Genomic DNA, 19,990 nt, shown 5'->3' with positions numbered 1-19,990 from the left:
CATTGGCTCGCGCACCCAGTTTTTTCTTGGTGCGGGCAGGGCCAGGCCTGGCAATAAGATGAGGATGAGACACTGTTCTTCCTTAACCTCGTACAATTAGACACGACCGTGTGGCAGCGACGGCAGTGACGCCGATGGCTCTCGCTGGCACAACTGTCCACTCCATGATAAAGCTTGGAAGAAAAAATCATCAGTGCAGGTCTCAACAAGGTAGCTACTAATGAGCGAGCATGACACTCGTCCTTTCACTTGTGAAGCTTGATCCTATCCTTTGTCTCCTGTAAGGCAGCCGACAGCAAATAACCGTCCTCTGTGTGTGAGGTTCATCTTTACCATAACCTTTTTTTTCAATGATAAAACTCATCTGTTATTATTTATGTATCTATCCTCTAAGGCATCTATAATTACCACATTTTTTAATAATAAAGCTCGTTTGTTATTATTCATCTATCTTAGTACTCAGCTCCCTCCGTTTCTTCTTCTGTTTATAAGGTGCGAGTGCATTTCAAGGTTCAAATAAACGTTTTTCATTTCTGTTTATAAGGTTGCATTTCAAGGTTCAAAAAAACCCTTCTAATGTTTGAATCTTGCACAATGATGTGCTTCCATGAGGTATATCTTGCACAAGTCTCAGAAAATACTTTATATCTTGTCTGTACTGTATTTAAAAAAAAGGTAAAAGGAACGAAAAGATAAACATGTTACTGATAGTGGGAGGACTAGAGTACAACAGTTCACATGATTTAGTATAGATGACAATAGAGAATCTACAACAATCCATACCAGCAAATTATCAGTGTGACTATGTTAGATTTTTTTTACACAGAGGAGGAAGGAGAAAAACAGAAGTAAAGCCCGACAGGCCCAGAAAGCGAACCTGGCTGGGGAAAGAAGCGGCCCAAACAATTAGGTCACTGGAGTGCCAAAACTAGCCGTTTAGAGGAGTTCCGTGTCACTCTGGAGCGTTGTCTAGGAATAAACTGCTCGACATTAGGTCACAGCAAGAATTCAGTGTTGGAAACACACGGCATTAAGTGGACGCCCACTGGAACATCAACATTTTGGGAAAGGCGTTACGTATGATTTTAAATCTTGCAAAAGTTCCCCAAAAAGAAAAAAAAATCTAGCAAAAGTTAAACCAAAAGTGAGGAAGCATCATGTTCTGTTCTCCTAATGTTAGCCATTGGCTGTGCAAGGAGGCAGGCAGCTCACGCCCGTTGCCTCTTCCTCCCATTCCCAAGGTTCCGGGTATCTCTGTCTCCTGATCTCAGCTTGCGCGGCCGAATTCCTTTGCACATATGATATTCTCCTTAGTCAAGTCTGCGGAGCATAAAGAACCATGCATCAACTCTACCTGACATGCATGTCAACAGCTAAAAGTCTACGTAATACAGCATTATGCTGTTTACGATGGAGAATCAAATCAAACCTTTCGGTGTAACAGTTTAAACTATCGGCCATGTGAGATGGCTTAAATCTATACACATGGGGATTCGAATTGTGGCTGCTAGCTCTACTCTACAATGAGCTAGCCAACCAGACTAGAGTCCGCTTGCAAGCCTTTTGTGAAGCTACATATAGGAGCATATGTCTCAAGCCTGTCAATTTCCTGGAGGCAACCAACATGACTACCAAAACGAACCATGATTGTTATGGAAAAGTTTTAAGAGAAGATTTGAAATATTCAGGTTTAAATCATATTGACGAAAATATGAATGTCTAAGAAAATCTCCAATTCACATTTCACTTTCCGAATCAACAATTACGCTTATCAGGGGAATAAGATCATGATTGTGTTTAAATACATTCTTCAGTTAATAAATTCCATGGAGTTTTAACCCAGCAAAAAGGAGGAATCTAGCTAACTATGTACATTGCCGTTGACTCCAAAAGGAAGTCGGCGTTTTTACAATTCTTTAGCTCCAAAGGTAATTCGAGAACAACTATTCGCCACCACCACTTCATTCTTCTATACACATCTATTTTGGTGCCATCCTCATGGAAGCACATCATTGTGCAAGATTCATATTTTGTGCTGAACTTTTTGACTTGTCTAGCAATGTCCTTCAACTCTAGAACTTGGTCACATTCAGGCCTTCTTTATACCTCACTGTGTACCAATTCTGGTTGACGGAGATTCTACTGAAATTAATGCTGTAACGCTACAACAAAATAAACCCCGCCGATCGTAAACTGCGTTCGGGGTCTTTAGGAACGACAATGCGCAGAATTACAGTCCTCAGCAGCTCTGAAGATGTATCTGCCTATCTATGCCCATTTGGCAAGCAAGGACATGAGTCCTGCACCGAGGAATAAGGCAAGGTAAGTTGCCAGCTGAAGCTTCATGTTTGTTTGCAGCCTCGGGTTGTTGAAATCTGCTGCTAGGAGATCAACCAGGGACATGTATATCAAAATCCCTGCTGCAGCTGCATTGAAAAACCCCTCGACAACGAGAGCGGTAGCACTGTGCTTGCTGTAGCTGGATGTGATCGCGATCCCCAGTGCGATGCCCATGGGAGCAGTGAGGGAGAAGAAGGCCACCATGATCACGGTTGCTCTCACCTTGAACTTTGCCTGCAGTAATAAGATCTATTTTAGCTAGTATTCGGATTTTGAATCTTTTTTCTTTTCATTTCTGTTCATCGAATGATGAAATAGTTCTGTCCAAGATGCTAGTTAAGCTACAGGTTGAATCTGAATTGTTCTTACTGGAAATTAAAGGTGACTGACAGACTGAGTAACTATTCTGAAACCCACCCAATAAAGCCAACTTCTAACTGTCAATTCCAGTTATCCTTGAACTTAGCAAGCAACTGTAACTGATACACCTAAATTGGCACAATAGCAGTAACTGTTCAGTTTAGGAGTTAGGAACCATGATTGTGTCATTAGTTGATGGCCCTACTTCTTGCTCCTAATTTTGTACAATGTGGTTAGTGATAAGTCATATCTCTTCTTCACTACAAATATCTCTGTCGGCTTTCACACACCTTTTGTAATGGGGCATCCCCTCCTGTGGCTGACATGATTCTTATGTGTCTTCTAGTATCTGATTATGTACAGTGCGTCTTCTAGATATTTTTTTACAGTGGTCGCTCTTCAGTGTAAACAGAGAAAACCACATCCATGTCTGCACCTCTACCATACCTGAACAATGCAGCCGCCGAGGCCAATGCCTTCGAAGAACTGGTGGAAGCTGAGAGCTCCAACAAGAGGCCTGATCGTCGACGGCCTCAGCGATGCCCCCAGAGACACGCCGATGATCACCGAGTGCACCAGGATCCCCAGCTCCAGAACCTGCGCGGCCACAGATTTGACTGATGGTTATTTGTTAATACCAAGTTGATCGAAGAATCTGCAAAGAGGGGCTCGGTTGTGCGGCTGACTGGCTGAGAAAGAAAGCATTGTTTTGTTCCTCTTGTCCGCAGCAGTATGCTCTGCCTTTAGCACGAACGGTAGGGGCAACGTCCCCTGTCTCGGATGGAGACAACAGAGAAGCCTCGGAGTACCATCAGAGCTATGTCCTGAATTGTCTTTATCAGGAGTACTGATTTGATTTGCAATCAAATAGCCCAAGAATGAGCCTTCTTTTTGGGGTAGAGAATGAGGATTGAGAGTACCTCTGATGGTTTCAGACTTTTGATAATAAACATAGAGAAGCAGCTTGTTTGGAGTTTAGACTGCTAACTGCTATTGTGATGTATCAGAGCCTTTTTTTAGACAAATTATACATATATTTTATTTTTTTCAGAAGTTCACTCCTAGTTCCATGTAGGTACCGATAGATTAAGTTTAGAGAAAATTTACTGGAATTGCTTTGATAAGGCAAATTCTTTTTTTTTACATATTTGTTATTGTTCAAGAAGTGGAGCATTCGAAAATCGAAATGATTGGTGCCAAATTAAAGCAGCTGGTCATGCCTTTTTGTTTATATATCCTGTCTCGATCAAAATTGGAATGTTTTGATCATTAGCATACCAGATTTGTTGGTTTTCCATGTTTTTCTTGTGTTTTCCTTTGGAACCAGAAAAATGGGAGTGATTTATCTGAACCGCTATTGAGGGAAGGAGGCTCACCTGAGAGATGACCCTGTGCCTGATCGACACGGCAACGGTGGAGGCATCGTCAGGCGAGGCACCGGCGGCCGGCCCGCCGTGGCCGTGTCCGTGCGCGTGCCCGTGTCCGCCGTGGTCGTGCACGTGCCCGTGCGCGTGGCCGTGCGTCGCGTGCGTGTGCACGTGCACGTGGCCCGCGTGCTCGGCGGCGCCCTCCTCGTCCCCGGCCGCGGCGCCGCGGCCGCCGCCCTGGTGCTGCCCCTCGGCAGCGTCGTCAACGGGGCGCGCCTTCCGGAAGTGTGAGCGCTGGTAGTACCCGGCTGCGACGGAGTCGACCATCATGGTGACCATGGCGGAGCACATGGCGAGGAGCCCGGCGAAGGGGAACGCGGCGCCCTTGCCGCCGCCGCAGGGGGACGCGAGCGCGTCGAACGCCGCGGGCAGGATGTGCACCATGCCGGTGGCGAGGATGACCCCGGCCGCGAACGCCTTGACGGCGAAGAAGACGTCCCCGTCGGGCCGGAGCGCGGGCGCCGAGCGGCCCAGGACGGGCACCAGCGCCCCCGTCGCGCCCGACGCCAGGATGGACGCCACCGCGATGAGCTTGAGCCGCAGCGCCCCGCGCGCGTCCTCCTCCCTGATCTCCGCCGCCTTCCCGCCGCACTCGCACCCCGCCGCCGGCGCCGCGGCGGCGCCCACCCCTGGCGGCGTCGCCACCAGGAGGAGGAGGACAAGGACGACGACCAGCGCCGCCGGCCGCGCCCACCGCACGGGGAGGCGGAGGCGGAGGTGAACTCGCCCGGCGTCCATCGCGTGGCGGGGCGAGGCGTGCCGCGGGCGTGGGCGTGCGCGTGGCGAGGGAGGGAGGGAGGCGGCGCCGCGCGCGCGCCGGGCTTTATACGCAGGCGCGCGCGGCGGGCGTGGTGACATGGTGAGCTCATGCTCACTCCTGCATCTCTGGCTCGCTGCTCTGGCCTCTGACGCGCCGCTTTGGAGTGGAGTGGTCGCCGAAAAATCCCAGCCGCCGGACTGAGCTGAGCTGGCGCGCGCGGCGGCCGTCGGATCGGCGGCGGGCAAGGCAGCCGTGAGCCCGTTGAGGTGAGACGTGAGATGCTCTCCGCAGACTGCAACAGCTAGCGTTGGTGTTGCCGTGGCCGTTTCTCATGTTTGTTCGGAAGCGGGTCACTGCTGCTTTCTGTCGCGCTTGGGGCCCACAGCAAAATTTGAGGGTTTTATGCTAGAAAAAAATGAGTTTCCTTTTTGCAAATAAAAGGAGGTTAGAGATTTTTCTCCTTTTTTAAGTTGCTACTAGTACAACATTCCTCGTGAAAGGTATTTTCTTTTGGGACACGTGCACACTTTTCACCCTTTGCGTTAAATTTTATTTAAGAAAATGCTTTTGATTATGGTCACGTTTAGATGGGCTAAAGTTAAATGCTAAACTTTAACATCTACTGGCACTCATATCCCATGCTAATATTTTTAAGTCTTGGCTAGAGTTTAGTACACCATATTAGCGCTGTTGTTTGGATAAGTTAGTGCTAAAATTTAATACTTTACGTATTAGCACTTGGATCCGAACGCCTCTTTCCTCGTCGCTACCGCGCCGTCCCACCCCACGTGTATCGTGTCATTTAAGAGTCAGTCGACGTACTCGCCTAGTACGTAAATACGGTAGCACGACCAGACACACGATTATGATAATGAGTAATAAATGGCAAGTAAAGACGGCAACCGTTGATGGCAGGATTGGAATGTCAGTATCATCTCGTGGCATAGTATCTTGCTTTCTCCCTGTAATCCCAGCGGCAGGCTGACCCGCACGCATGCACGTGTCTCGAGCCACAGAGGTTGGGAAACGTCGACGGCGCAGCCATGAACTGTGCCTCGTAGCAATTAGGAAAGCAGCGAGGCAAACCGCCACTCTAGCTGGTGTCCTCAAAGCTGAAGAAACCAAACGCGACGATCAAGGAAGAGCCGTGGTGTGGTGGGCCCGGGTTTTTTTTTCCCCTGCTTTTGTTTGGGGGGTGTCCGGTGTTGACACCATGTCGTCATCCCCCGGCGCGTTCTAGCGGCTAGGCTAGGCAGCTGTTGCCCACTTTCCCTTCGCCTTTCCGGTCTATCCTCTGGGGCACGTAGCTAGGGCAATTTCTTCTTCTTCTTCTTCTTCTTCTTCTTTTATTCATGTTGGGCTTCTGGCCCCTGTCGCTTAAATCGGCCGGTCCACCTGGCTCTTTTGACTGATACGGTGGCAGCTCTAGGTCATAGTAATCCAAAAGCAGCCTTCCTCAAGAACAATCGGTAAGTGTGTTTTTGCCCAGGCTCCGGTAATTTGCTGCCATTGCTTTAGTGGGTCATAAGCATCCGCGGATGTACTCTGTGTGTGTGTTTTTTAGTGGTGTTCACCTTGTGTTTTACACATACTGCTTGGTGATGACAGTTTCTTTTTCATTATCGACGATAGGTAGCTTAGCCTAATCAGTTTATAAAACCAAAGAAATATATTATTGAAAATTAATACATAAAATTTTCACTCATATATGGACCATGGATTGTGGAGCCAAATTGTTGGTATGCACTCCTTAATTAGCCTTGGAGTTGGAGACAAGGAATAATATCTATTCTTTTTCAAAACACTGGATGTGACACTAAAGTCGAAATTTCAACTTTAATGTAGTATGACAAGCTGATCGATTTTGTTTATATGCACTGCGGAACTTCTTTGATTTGAAAAATTATCTCAGGGTTAGTTGAATATCTTGTTTTAGCATCTATCACATTAATTGATTGCTTTGCACAATGCTACCGTCTCTCTTAGGCTAATCACAATAGGAGGTTTCGTATTCCTATTTCCAAAAACGCCACATCAGCTTGGGGGATGAATGAAACACTATAGCTCAATGGAGAGTTTCATTTCACTGTTTTCAAAGCTAACCAGTGTAATTAAATGCTAGTTGATCTATTGGCGCACGGGATACCCCATGAAACAACGACGGTCACAGTGGTCGTTTCACGCCATTTCCAACGTCTTGGAAACGAGTTAGCAGCCTCATTAAATCAGTGCCACATCATCAAAAATGCTGATGTGTCATGGTAATTAATGCCATGAAACTCGCCATGAAACCCCATTGTGATTAGCCTTAGGGTCCTCATGGCAAGTTTGATCCTTGATCCTTCCATATATGCGCTATATGACTGGTCACAAACGTATTTGTAGGGTTCTCTAGGCTTTTTAGAGCGAAAGATGGACATTTGCGAGACAAGGAACAAAGAAAGCATCATGACAACATCGAAGTAGTTTAACACCTTCTTATTCATGTTAATTAACTTCTCGCCCATCCATCTATTGCCCATGACAGATACACCCTTCTTAAATTTTGATTTCTTAAATAATAGTCCAACTAAAAACAGTCATATGTGCTCTAGTGAACTAGGTGAGCGTTACCTCTCTTTTAAAAAAGTTAAGTCCTCAAGGATTCAGCAGACAGACCAACTAAAAACAGTGATACGTGCTTCAAGGATTTCTTAAATAATAATCCAACTAAAAACAGTAATTATAAAGCAAGGAACGAATCCGTCATGTGTTCTGCCTTGGTCCATCGATTTTCGTCTGTCCTAACCAATCCCTGGTTACCGAGAGGCGAGAGTTCCGCGATTGCATCGAGCACGGGCTTCCATTGTGACTCGGCAAATCGTCCGTATTACCGTATAAGACCTGACCGTGGCCTCCCCGTGCAGAACAATGCAAACAGCAACGGCAACGGGAAAACATTCTCTCGATCTCGAGCACAAGAACGATGTCAGAGCCGAGCAGAAAGTAAGTGTACATCAAGTGACGATGACCAAGTCAATTTCTTAAAAGTCCAAGACACTTCTAGCTAGGACTACCATTAGATACAAGCAAGTACATGAGTCATTTGTTCTTCCTGTATGACTCCAATTCCTCCTGTACGTATAAGATGGACATCAAAGCAGGATTAGCTGATGGTGTCTTGTGAAACATTATCTGCAGGGGATTTTTTTTGTAACAAGGTGTACTGATGGACGCAACGTGAGATTAGTGTCTGAAAAAATATTATGAGGTTTCACATGTTTTCTCTTTATGTACAAGTGCTTCGCAATGAATCTGAAATCTATAAATCAACATGCCAGAGAGAACAACATGTATTATGATTTTTAGACCAAAACGGACCAAGGAATTTAGAAATAGTGGAGATTGGCACAAGTATTATATTTTTATAATTTTTCTAGCTGGATCCCGTTGCAATGCACGGACATATTCGCTAGTTCGTCTTTTACATTATAAGAAAGAAATATCGGAACGTGTAGAAGGCCCCTGCTGCGGTGCTGCCACAACTCCCACAAATTTCATCACAAATTTTCTAGGTTCATTTGATAAGGCCGAGCGCTCAATTAAGTCTAACTTCACCGACAAATGCTTTCTCCTTTTGTTTCCCCATACTGCTCAGCTTCTTACGGCTGGGAGCGTGGAGCTAGCACACTATTGCAAGTCTGCAATACCTCTGTACGTATACTTGGTTGTATTATTTGAGGGTTTGTTTGGTTTGAAATCGGACAGCACCATATTTTGCCATAATTTGACTGGGTTTCAGAAATGTTCTGGATATTTACCATAGTTTTGATTCTCTTAGCAAGATTAAATTATGATGTCCTGTACCCCCTCCCGCGACTCAGATGAATTCGACAAAGTTGTTTAACAAACCTGGGCATCTTAATTACATTGGGAAAGGGCCCGGATGGGATTAGTTTATCAAATCAACATAGCCTCTTTATAGGAAGACACGAATACCTCGCGGAGACAAGACACTTTCAATTACGAATCCAGTGACGTAATTGTTTGAAATGGAAACTTTGTTTGCATCGACGGTTGCTTAGGCAACAACTGGCTGGTCTGTGTTCTTGTTGTAAAAGGACTAAATTTTTTCAGTTTCAGTTCTTGTCTCTGAATGATTGAACATCTTGACAGATATGATTACGCATGTTGTTTATTGAGCTGGATATCCATGATTTCCTGAGTCCTAGCAAGTATCAACACGTCCTGGATCTTGCTTTTCTAGAACCGAGTCGTGCTAAGATGCGAAAGAGACACCTTAACCATCTGCTTGTGTGATGCCAAGATGGATCTGCTGGCCGTATCTACCATGTTTTACACATACCACAACTGGGGTACTCCTACTTTATTTCTTGAGTATGGCCCCTAGTAAGATAGACTTGTGGCTATGCAGTGGATGGCAACTTCGCAATGCAATGCGTATGTGGAAAAAGGATGTATCGATTTATTGTTGCGACGAATAATCAATATATACCATGTATCAATTCCAACTACAGTTTCTTGGAATACGCAGCTTGCAATCTTGACGAAATAATAAAGTTTAAATGTCATATCCTTTGTGCTGTTCCTATATATGGCGGGACTTTTTCTCCTACTAAACTAATAGAAGAAGTGTAGCTAGATTATCCGTGTTTTGCCAGCAATTATTTTAGTTAATCACTGTAAGTATTGTGGTTCAACCAGTTCTAGAGTTAGAAGCCTTGTTTGATTGGATGAGTACAGAAAACTATATAAATAATAACTAATCTTTCTTGAAAAGGTAAGAGTTTTACCTATTTCCAAAAATCTTGGAACTGTACATCAGTGTTGGAGCTCGACTTAGCGAGTCAAAACTCTTACTAAATACTCTATAACCCAATGATATCTCAAATTTTTTTATTGCTAAAGGCATTGATGGAACCAAACTCTTTAAGTGCTATATGAAAAAGATTGAGTAGATTCATAATCCAAATGTTCACTTGGTGTCTCATGCGTTTTGGTTTGGTGTTCAAAAAATTGTTCTAGGTTGGAATGCTTTTATATGTATGTAATAAGTTGCATATTAATCACTTGCATAATGCTACCTTTTTTCCCTATAGAATCTGTTGACTGGAGCCTGAACGTTTGATTCTTTGTGTAAGGTTCTCTCAGCTTTTGGGAACAAATGGCAACCATCCAACATATGATGCAAAAAAGCATTATGACGACATCCGCATAATCTCACACTTTTTCCACACATTCACTCTTTAGGCTATCTGTTGCGCACAACATACTTATTCTGCAGACTGGCCTAGAACTTTGTTCGTAAGACGGTAATAATCTAATTAAAAATAGCAGTAAAGTTTAACGGTGCTGTTTTGCTCTATCTTGTGAGGTATGCTTATGATGAGACTACATGATTAAGGTATATACTTCAAACAAAACAGACGTAGACTGCCTGCCATAACTCATAAGTCAGTTGTATGTCAAACTGAAAACTGAAAGTAAATGAGCCATCCAGAATCTGCTTTCCTCAAGAATATCTTACACTTTGATCGAAACATAACTCCCATTAGAGGCTAATTAGGTCCGATCCCACGGCAATGGAACCTCTATACGCTTTATGGTCCAGGGTTTCATATTGAAATAAAGAAGCTTCATGGAAATTTTGAGGGAATATAATTCTTAGATAACTTCATCATCATGTCCTACCGTTTGACACATAGTAAGAGTTTTAGCTTTTATGTACAGTTCTGTATGTAGAGAGTTATAGAAATAAAAATTCACTCATGAGTACACAAGAATCACAATAAAACTACTAGTTATTAACTATATTGCTTAGCTTCTAGTCGATGGTCCGAGCGCGCCAAGAAGCTCAAACATAGGCCCTAGTATTTTTTACGAGAATTGGAGTGGGTAATCTTTGCAAAAATCACTAACAAAAAGAACATTAAAACGCACATGGGTCATCACAACTGTCATTTGTAGCCAGTGAATAAGGATCCATGTTGTCCTCCCTACTATGCATGGGTTCTCAAACTAATTTTCATCTGGAAATGCACCACCCATCCAAATTTACATTAGAAATTGTTTTGTGGGTGCTTGGTAGTTTGCAGTTAAAGAGGGCTAAGTGTAGGATTTTGCACCAGACAATGGTCACTCTACCTTGAATATCCACTGACTTTATATATATGCTTCTTTATTGGAATATATAAATGTTTCTAGGGAAGAACAACCTTTTGGAGATGTGAACACTTGGGATCCTATATCTATGAAGAATCTCATCCATCCCCTGTGCCCAAGGACGTGGCCCATGCTGGTATGCTCTTCCGGTTTTGGCACGAGGAGATACATCGAGCAATAAGCTGCATTATTGGAGGCACAGGGTTTCATCAACATTTATGCATGCAACTATACAAATATTCCAAAAAGTGGTCCTTGTCCATGGCACATTGTAATGGTCCCTTTTGTTTCAAACTCGGAACAGACACTTGACAATGATATGGTACCTCACTTTTCCATGCATATCATCAACACTTTGTGGCAACATTCAGGTCACTCCATATTCTGCAAAAGGAGTGCGCGCGCTGGTACTTTACTCAAGTAGGTGTAATATTGTAAGAACAGAACTAGTCCACGCGTATCATCACACGCACGCGAATCATCACAGTGACCAAACTCAAAAAAATGAACGCATCTGATCGATGTTTTCTCCATTCAATCTCCTCTGACCAAACTAAGTTTAAAAGTATGAAACGAACTTTCAGCTAAAAATTAACCAAGTTTTGGCTTCAAGTCCGTTTGCTGTTGTTCACTAAGTGATAGACTCAAGGCGCTATCACCATATATGACACATGTGGCCCACATCCGCAGTGACCAAACTCAAAAGATGAACACATCTGATCGATGTTTCTCTATTTCACAATTTCGTACTTGGAAATTAAAATGTCTATATCATGAGTAATTGCAGATCATCGATTCATATGGATGCTGGCATCATCAAATGGCTACCTTACGTGTTAATGCTTAAGGGCAAGCTAATCTGCGATGTTTTTCTTCGAAAAATAAGTGCTAGCTCCATTGTAGATAGATTTTGCCACAACAAAAGTAGGTTAGTTTGGTAAGATCAAACGTTCAAGCCTAATTTCAGCACTAGTGCAAAAGGACTCACAGTTAGTTCATCTCCATCTATTTCTTTTCTTCAGCATTATTAGAATTTATCATGGTTGCATAAAGACACCATGTCGTCATCCTCCACAGTGTTTCTCTTATCCTTCTCCTGGGGCGTGCGAATTATTTCAGTTCCAGTCGGCATTCTCTTTTTTTTTTCTTCTTCTTTTTTCGCTCTCGCCTGTCCCTTCTGACCCCTGTGCTATTTTCTCCTTTCATATCATCATTTATCAACCACACATATGTTGAGAATGACACAGAGATTCTCTTGCTGTAGCTTTAGGATTTGCTACTATATCAATCTTGATGCGATACTGAATTCCAAATATCAGATCTTTTATTTGTGCAGTTCCTCCTACCACGGTATTATTTTTCCTTACTTTCCTCTCGAGAACTGAATACTGATGTCCATCATTTTTTAAATCATAAGGGTTGTTTGGAGCCTGAATTAACTAAAACCAGATCTAGATTGTTAAAAATCAGTTTCGATGCTGAAACCTTCTTCGATTGGGCTAGGCTAAGATAAACCTCCTTTGCAACTACATGCAAGCACATAATAATTGGTACTACTGCACCACAAACACAAGATGATGAGTCCATGTTAGTTGGCCCATGTAGTTACCCAGAGCACATAAGAAGAAATCTACATAAGTGAATTAGATTGGTACAACAAATAAAATACTAGGTCCAAATCTATGATTGCTAAACGTTCATTTTAATGTTCTTAATTGGGTTAATTTCATACCCTAAAAAGGAACTAGGTTCCTATCAAAATCAATGGAAAGTGGGATACTGCCTCGAGTCAGTCACAAATAAGTGTACTTTTGGACAGCCATATGGCCAGCAAATACTATTTTAGCCACAAACTACTAGTGTAAAATTTATGCAAAAAAAAAGTTATAACATTTGGAAATTAATTTGGGGACAAATCTAACCATATCCTTTTAAAAATTAAACTGGAACATTCAAAGAGAAACAGTAATCAAATTTTGAATGTGTTGTCTGCACACAAACCAAAATAACATTTATTTTTGACAGGAGTAATTCATTTACTCGCCTTTAGCATTGAGAAAAAAAGTTAAATGGCTCACATCAATAATGATCAAACTCATTTTGTCCCGATGTTTTCTTCCATTCACACTTTGAAGTTGGGATGTCTATTCCATCAATAATTGCATATCATATATTCAATATGCATTTTTGCACCATCAATAACTAACTTAGAAAAATTAATGCTTAGGGGCGAGGGTCCTCTAATGTAAGTCAGAAGGCGGTAGATTCATCGCACGTCAGAGGAGCTGGGACAGCACAGGGCTTGCTCGCTTGCCATCAGATGGCTACTGCCGTTTGGCTTTCTGCCTTATAGAAAAATATATATGACAAATATTACCAAACCAAAATTCTATTAGGTCAGTTGAGGTCAAATGTCCAAGCCTTGTCAGATCATGTCCAAACCAAAATTCTCCTTTGAAGCAACAGTTTGGTCAGATATGTGTAGATTCTGACAGTGACCTGAAAAGGATTTTTCAGCTATGAAATGCAGCTGTTGTGCAGGCTTATTTTACCGGCGTCTTAACCTTGAAGAAAGGAGATAGATTGTTTGCAAGGCATGCAATCCAAGCTTCTTCAGAGAGTGTACTGGATCCTGTTTAAAGCCCCCAAATCATCACATATTCGTCTACGGATGGTGCACCCGTTTCCTCTGCACAAATGATCGCCCAGATCAATGGTGCTGCTGCAGCTGTTGTTGCAGCATTTCTGGTCTTCTCCGCTCACCTCTACTTCCCAACCACTGCTCATCTCTACTGCCCAGCCACTCCATTGCTCGAAGGCCTCTCTGATCTCACAGAACCTTCCTTTCCATTCTGCCCGCTTACAGGCAGTTCCGCCTGTACCGATCATCAGTATGGCTGTAAGTACAACCCGCTATGCGACGACTTCCCACCGGACTTCCCTCCGCCCGACACACCAGCGGTGTCGGTATTCTGTGTCGACCCCAATGGCTGCTGTGACTTCACAACAGTGCAGGCGGCAGTCAATGCCGTTCCAAACCACAGCAGGAAGAAGAATGTTGTTTGGATCAACAAGGGCATCTACTTGTAAGCAGTTCTCCTTGTTCAGGCTTTCAGATCCTTTTCAGAATTCAGCATTGCGCTTTTACTGAGTGTAATGCTACTGAAGCCACAGCATTGTTGCAGTGAGAAGGTGACGGTCCCAGCATCCAAGCCCAACATCACATTTCAAGGGCAGGGGTTCGACATTACAGCGATTGCTTGGAACGACACCGCCAAATCAGCGAACGGCACGTTCTATAGCGCCTCAGTCTCTGTTTTCGCATCAGGATTCGTTGCGAAAAACATAAGCTTCATTGTAACTGTCTAGATGCTGCACAATGTATTCAGCTAAGTTCCAGGCTTTACCTTGGGTGATATTGACCGAGTCTTCTGATTATTTGCCCAGAATGTAGCACCAATCCCAAGGCCTGGTGCTGTCGACGCACAGGCAGTGGCAATCCGGATTAATGGTGACCAAGCAGCGTTCTGGGGCTGTGGCTTCTTCGGAGCACAAGACACACTCCATGATGATAGAGGCCGGCATTACTTCAAGGAATGTTTCATCCAGGGCTCCATTGACTTCATCTTTGGAGATGCTAGGTCACTCTATGAAGTGAGTGAAAGAAACACTTACAGGATTGCAAAATAATTACTATCAAGTTACCAACTGTTTATGCATCTCTGTTCTCCAGAATTGCAGATTGATATCGATTGCAGATCCAGTGCCTTCAGGACAAAGATCAATTACAGGTTCAGTCACTGCACATGCCCGGGTATCAGAAGATGATAACACTGGCTACTCATTTGTCAAATGTAGCATAGGTGGCACAGGTTGGATATGGCTTGGCCGAGCATGGAGACCATATTCTCGAGTCGTCTTTGCCTACACATCAATGTCAGACATCATAGCCTCTGAAGGATGGAATGACTGGAATGATCCCTCAAGAGATCAGTATGCATCCTTCAATGCTAGTGTTGATTCTTATCTGCATAAAAGAAAGTACATTGACATCAGTTTTTGTGAAAATTGAATTTTCAGGACTATATTTTATGGAGAGTATAAGTGTACAGGTGATGGTGCAAACCTGGCGGATAGAGTGCCTTATGCTCAGAAGCTTAGTGATGTGCAAGTTTTACCTTACTTGAACACATCTTTCATCGATGGAGATCAATGGCTGAAACCATACCGCGACTCACTAATATCTGCTTGAAGCAATTCTAGGTAGAGGACAACAGGGTCACAGACTTGAAACAGGGAAAAATAGGACATTCCACTGTTTGATTTTTCTCACATTATATCCCATAGAATCAAGAATTAGAATTGTGCAGAGATAATATGTATTTGACAAATATGCTGCTTTCGACAATATTACACAAAAGCATCTCATAATCTACATTTGAGCAGCACATGAGAATGCAATACACATTAATGCTAGGGGAGAAAGGAGGCAACTTCAAGCGCTGCATTACAATAATTGGTGCTTGCATAACATACAATAGTCAAGAGTTGACTAATATAAACATCCTATTTGCAATAGTTGTCATGTTGAAATCAAAATTGGGCAGATCTCATCTTCCTGTATTCTGATTGTTGCTTCCAACAACTACTATGCCTAGAATGAAATCTCACTTGGTGCATGGAATGTCCTTCCTCGGCATATGGCTTCTAGATTCTCTCCAGCATAAGAACAAAGTGGAGAAACTTCAACGCCTGAAATTACGAGCAATGTTTTAATGACAAACAATGAGTTCCAATCTAAAATGTTCTACATAGTTAGCAGATTTTGAAACACATATATAAGGGAAGCAATTTACCTGTCATATACAAGGGCACGGAATGTGTCAAGAAGCCACCTGCAGCAACCACCCATCGGCTATGAAGCCGAAGAAGCATTAATCTGGCACTATCAGGAGTGTCATAAGTTGCACCATTAGCATTCTTCACTGGCGCAAATTCCTCCTCACGCAAAACCTGGAAATTTAGGTGTCAGCAAGCTCCAATAAAAATTTTCCCACAGTGATCACTACTATGTGCTTTCAGAAATGAGATGAAGAACATGGTACTTTACTTTGAGCAGTAGTGAATAAGAAATCAAACCTCAAAAAGAGCTGTTGACGGAGAATAGTTGAACACATCGAATATAAATTGTTCAAGCTTTAAGCCTGATGTGTACCCGTGGACTGACGGAATTCTCTTCTCTGCCAGATGATAACTGTCCATAGATGGAGCAAATTTTAACTCAACACTCCACTAGTAATTGTTTTCCCAGAAAAGATATGCAGATATGCAGCAAGTACATATATTAAGAAAGATTAAATGCAACATGAATAGATAAAGTGCAAGAATTATTTTTTAAAAAAAATACTCACATGCTATCTTTTTCAAGACTGTTTGTTACTTGGTTCAGAAAATCCAAAGTGAACATATGCAGGCAGACCTACAAAAATAAAAGAAATACACTTTTGTTAGTTTACATGGAGTGGTCGAAGGAGGGGGTCCTAAGAATCATACATTGCTCCAACAATAACGAAGGCGCCCAGTAGTTTGATTGATTTCGGTAGTCATAGCTGCATCCATTTCACTGTATTCGACCACGGAGAGAGGTCCACCCCTTCCACGCTGAACAAATACTCCAACTTTCTCTTGTGGATATGCCTGAACATGTGAACAGCACAGCACATAATGTAAGCAATCATTGAGATACATACTCTCTTACAATCAAAATTAAGCATTAAATATATGGCCCTACCTTCCTTACAACCTTAGCAGCAGCAGATACGCCTCTGTCAATGAAGTATCCAAGGAATGTTGGATCTGCAACACGGACCTGTGTCAAATAAATTAATTATTTAATGACAATTCAAAAAAGGAGGATGATTCCATCAAATAACCTGTAGAAACAATATACTCACCAATACATTATCAACTCCATAACAATCTACATACTTCACACCTTTTGCAGCCATATCATCCAGCAACCGTTTAGATTTTAGAGCTTCATGCAGCAAAAGGAAAAAAATATAAGCACAAATCCAAGACTAACACTAGAAGCATACAAGTACTGCATCATGATTTAAGCAATTACCAGCATATACTCCGCCGTTGCCATCAGGAGCCTTTGCTACCTGGTTTTCAACATAATATTAAAATAGAAAGATGTAATTACTACAGGAAGATCCACAACCTGGAAAATTTTCATGTACCCACCACTTCTCCTTCATAAATTCAAAATACTTGCATTTCAATGATGCTAGTCCAACCAATTCAGTTGCAATAGATTGATGTCTTAACCTATCACTGTAAATTATAATATTTTTCACAAAAATAATTGCAGAAAGAGGTACCTTATAGGGTGTCTCCATAATAAATCTTCCATCAGGAGAGACACATGGAACAGTACCTTGCTGGAAAAAAGTCACCTGCAAAGACAAGAATAAAATTGATGATAATTCTTATAGTAATATTTAGGAAGCCATGCATTAAAGTTGAATGGAATTTCTAATCACAAAAGAGAATCATGTAACCATCCTTACTTGGTTAGGCTCTAAGCCAAAATATCTGTGGGTTTCGAAGAATTTTCGTGTGGCTTCATCAGTAAAGGGACTAGTCATTATATACCAGTGAATTTGCACTGTGCTACCTGGGGCTGCAAGTAGTTAACAACATTTCGAGTTTAAGAACTTTAAACCAAACAGAAGTGAACTACCAAAAGGACTAAAACAAATTTACCATCAGTGCATTGAGCAGCCAGCTTCTGAATACACAAAATCCGTTCAGCTTGTAGTTGGAAAAGTGACTTCCTAGATGGAAGCCCGATACCTAAACAAAAATTGGTGAGGAAATGAACACCATGATGACTGCAGTTTTGGATATTACAATATTTGAACAGTAATACTAATACTGCATTCCCATGTTAACTGACCGAACCGAAAAAAATGCAAACAATACATGCAAAATTACTATCCTCACATAGACAACAAGGAAATTTGGAGGAATGGGACAGTTTTATATCAGATCAAATTACATAGCATTATTTGCACAAAGCAGAAGTAGGATTGAAGGGCTTGGGTGGAAAGACTTACTGAAACACCCCTTAGGGTCAGAACTGCCGAGCCGAGTGCCCTGTACATAATTGGAAGAAAAACAGAGAGCAAAGTATATGAGCATTCTCCACCATACCGTAGTATATAATCTGGACAAGCGCATAGCAATCTAAGGGATTTCTTCAAGAGTTACCTGACCACCAGCCAACAGGACAACGGCCAACTTCCCCTCTGAAATGGCTCTCAAGCCCCTTCTCCACCACGTTTCCTTGTCATCAGGAGTTCTGTCGTCAACCGTCGAGACACTTGACTCTGGCACAGGCTCGACGGCCGGCACAGGAGCACCTGTACTTGCATCAAAATAACATGATTGAACACTAGCTGAAATCTATATTGCATACTGAAGCATGGTAGGTGTCTGCTCACCTTGTGATCTGAGCGAGCACCGGATGATCCGATCGATCCTAGGAAGATCTAGGCTCTGAAATGCAATTCATCAAGCTTAGTAAATAAGAAGTTCAGTAACACCCATGCATTCACTTCGTGTATGAGATAATAACTGAGATCAGTGTTCAAGGGCTACAGCAGCTGAATTATGAGCTCTAGGAGTCAAGGATCACACTCATACTATAACAAAACAACTTGCCTTTTATTTATTTCACTTCATTTACCTCTATTCTTTTATAAGAAATGACATCAGTTGCATCTTAATTCCTGGCCCAGTTGCAACGTTAAGGGGAACCTTACACTGGTTCAGATTTCTACCGAAAGAACAGATTTTTACGAGTCGTTGTTGAAAATCAAACCTTCCTGAAGAGTATGACCACATATTTCACATCTCGTGCCACTAAACACAAGGGTACAAAAAAGAAGAGCGAAAGAGAAAGAAGAAATCTTGACGGCATCGACGGCTGCTTACCTCGATGTCCCTGATGAGGTGGTCGCGCTCCTCGGGGCCGAGCTCGTCCCAGAAGGCGAAGGCGCCCTCCTGGCCGTAGTCCTTGAGCCTCTCCAGCAGCTCCTGCGGCGGCGCCGCGCCCCACCTCCCCGCCGCCGGCGCCGGCGCCCGCGCGGCCACCACCATCTCCGTCATCTCTCAGCCCGCAGCAGCAGCAACACCGCCAACAGAGAGAGAGAGAGAGAGAGAGAGAGAGAGAGCACAAGACCTGCGGCTGGGCAGTGATGATGTAGAACGGGTACGATCCGATCTGGAGCAGCCGATTAACTAGGACGGGGGAGGCTTGACTGATTAGCGTCGTGATTGGATCGTGTCAGCGTGGGACGAGGAGGCGGAGGTGCTCCGCCGCGGCCGGCTGATGCCCATATTCCCACTGCTGCAGAGAATTTTCGAGCCGGGCCTTTCTGCTGAGGGGCAAAACTGTCAATCCACCAATCGGGGAGACTAGTGGTAGAGTTGAACATATGGATCAAATTTACTGGCAAATAAAAACAGGAATAGGATATTTTGCGACCAGGTCATTCGAAATATCGAATGAGGGCTTTTCACGAGAGGTCCAAAAGCATTTCGATAGGCGCAATATTTGTCAGTGGATTAGATTGTAATTGAGCTAAACTTAAATGTTTAGATTACATCAGTGTGTTTTTTGCGTTTGTATTTGATTAGAATTTAGAATATATGTTTTTGTGATCGTTTGAGAACTAGAAAGTGGGTTGAAAGAACCATGTTGCTTCTGTAAAAAGAAGACGCTCTAGAAAATGTGAATCTAGTAAGGGTGCTATAGGCACCAAATAGTGCAAAGCTGGAGAACAACTTTAATCAAATGTGCATTATTTTGGCGGTTGCAATCTGTCCTTACATGTACAATTTCTCATAATTACTCCACTCTAAAATGCAA

General features: G+C 42.9%; 3 protein-coding genes across 3 annotated transcripts; 1 reads left to right on the top strand and 2 right to left on the bottom strand.

Annotated features, from left to right (window-relative positions):
- Nucleotides 1-1,791: 1,791 nt before the first annotated feature.
- On the bottom strand, nt 1,792-5,055 carry LOC112897177 (zinc transporter 4-like). Its single transcript, XM_025965419.1, has 3 exons — nt 4,077-5,055; nt 3,148-3,297; nt 1,792-2,574 (listed from the first exon to the last, which is right to left on the bottom strand). The coding sequence occupies exons 1-3, from the start codon at nt 4,983-4,985 to the stop codon at nt 2,269-2,271; spliced, it is 1,365 nt and encodes a 454-aa protein (XP_025821204.1). The 5' UTR covers nt 4,986-5,055; the 3' UTR covers nt 1,792-2,268.
- Nucleotides 5,056-13,161: 8,106 nt separating this feature from the next.
- LOC112897242 (probable pectinesterase 8) lies at nt 13,162-15,491 on the top strand. Its single transcript, XM_025965497.1, has 5 exons — nt 13,162-14,135; nt 14,235-14,406; nt 14,497-14,703; nt 14,783-15,042; nt 15,130-15,491. The coding sequence occupies exons 1-5, from the start codon at nt 13,747-13,749 to the stop codon at nt 15,299-15,301; spliced, it is 1,200 nt and encodes a 399-aa protein (XP_025821282.1). The 5' UTR covers nt 13,162-13,746; the 3' UTR covers nt 15,302-15,491.
- Nucleotides 15,406-19,527, bottom strand: LOC112897240 (UDP-N-acetylglucosamine diphosphorylase 1). Its single transcript, XM_025965496.1, has 15 exons — nt 19,054-19,527; nt 18,561-18,615; nt 18,328-18,479; nt 18,174-18,213; nt 17,821-17,910; nt 17,625-17,737; nt 17,436-17,510; nt 17,177-17,216; nt 17,004-17,086; nt 16,841-16,918; nt 16,603-16,746; nt 16,461-16,528; nt 16,189-16,303; nt 15,906-16,062; nt 15,406-15,801 (listed from the first exon to the last, which is right to left on the bottom strand). Exons 1-15 carry the CDS (start codon nt 19,225-19,227, stop codon nt 15,704-15,706), a joined length of 1,482 nt encoding a protein of 493 aa, XP_025821281.1. The 5' UTR covers nt 19,228-19,527; the 3' UTR covers nt 15,406-15,703.
- Nucleotides 19,528-19,990: the final 463 nt, after the last annotated feature.

This window comes from Panicum hallii, chromosome 6, assembly GCF_002211085.1.
Source record: "Panicum hallii strain FIL2 chromosome 6, PHallii_v3.1, whole genome shotgun sequence".
Classification (NCBI taxonomy): Eukaryota; Viridiplantae; Streptophyta; class Magnoliopsida; order Poales; family Poaceae; genus Panicum; species Panicum hallii.
This window is presented reverse-complemented; position numbering and strand designations above follow the sequence as displayed.

Bases quoted from the DNA above. Each gene is read 5' to 3' on its own strand.
- LOC112897240 (XM_025965496.1), bottom strand. From the start codon at position 19,227: ATGACGGAGATGGTGGTGGCCGCGCGGGCGCCGGCGCCGGCGGCGGGG. The intron at 16,919-17,003 runs GTGAGTATATTG...TATTTGACACAG, and splicing joins ATGGAGTTGATAATGTATTG to GTCCGTGTTGCAGATCCAAC. The intron at 16,747-16,840 runs GTAGGGCCATAT...TCACATGTTCAG, and splicing joins CTGCTAAGGTTGTAAGGAAG to GCATATCCACAAGAGAAAGT.
- LOC112897177 (XM_025965419.1), bottom strand. From the start codon at position 4,985: ATGTCACCACGCCCGCCGCGCGCGCCTGCGTATAAAGCCCGGCGCGCG. The intron at 3,298-4,076 runs GTGAGCCTCCTT...GTGGCCGCGCAG, and splicing joins GGCACAGGGTCATCTCTCAG to GTTCTGGAGCTGGGGATCCT. The intron at 2,575-3,147 runs GTATGGTAGAGG...TTATTACTGCAG, and splicing joins TCGGCGGCTGCATTGTTCAG to GCAAAGTTCAAGGTGAGAGC.
- LOC112897242 (XM_025965497.1), top strand. From the start codon at position 13,747: ATGATCGCCCAGATCAATGGTGCTGCTGCAGCTGTTGTTGCAGCATTT. The intron at 14,136-14,234 runs GTAAGCAGTTCT...GCATTGTTGCAG, and splicing joins ATCAACAAGGGCATCTACTT to TGAGAAGGTGACGGTCCCAG. The intron at 15,043-15,129 runs GTATGCATCCTT...TTGAATTTTCAG, and splicing joins AATGATCCCTCAAGAGATCA to GACTATATTTTATGGAGAGT.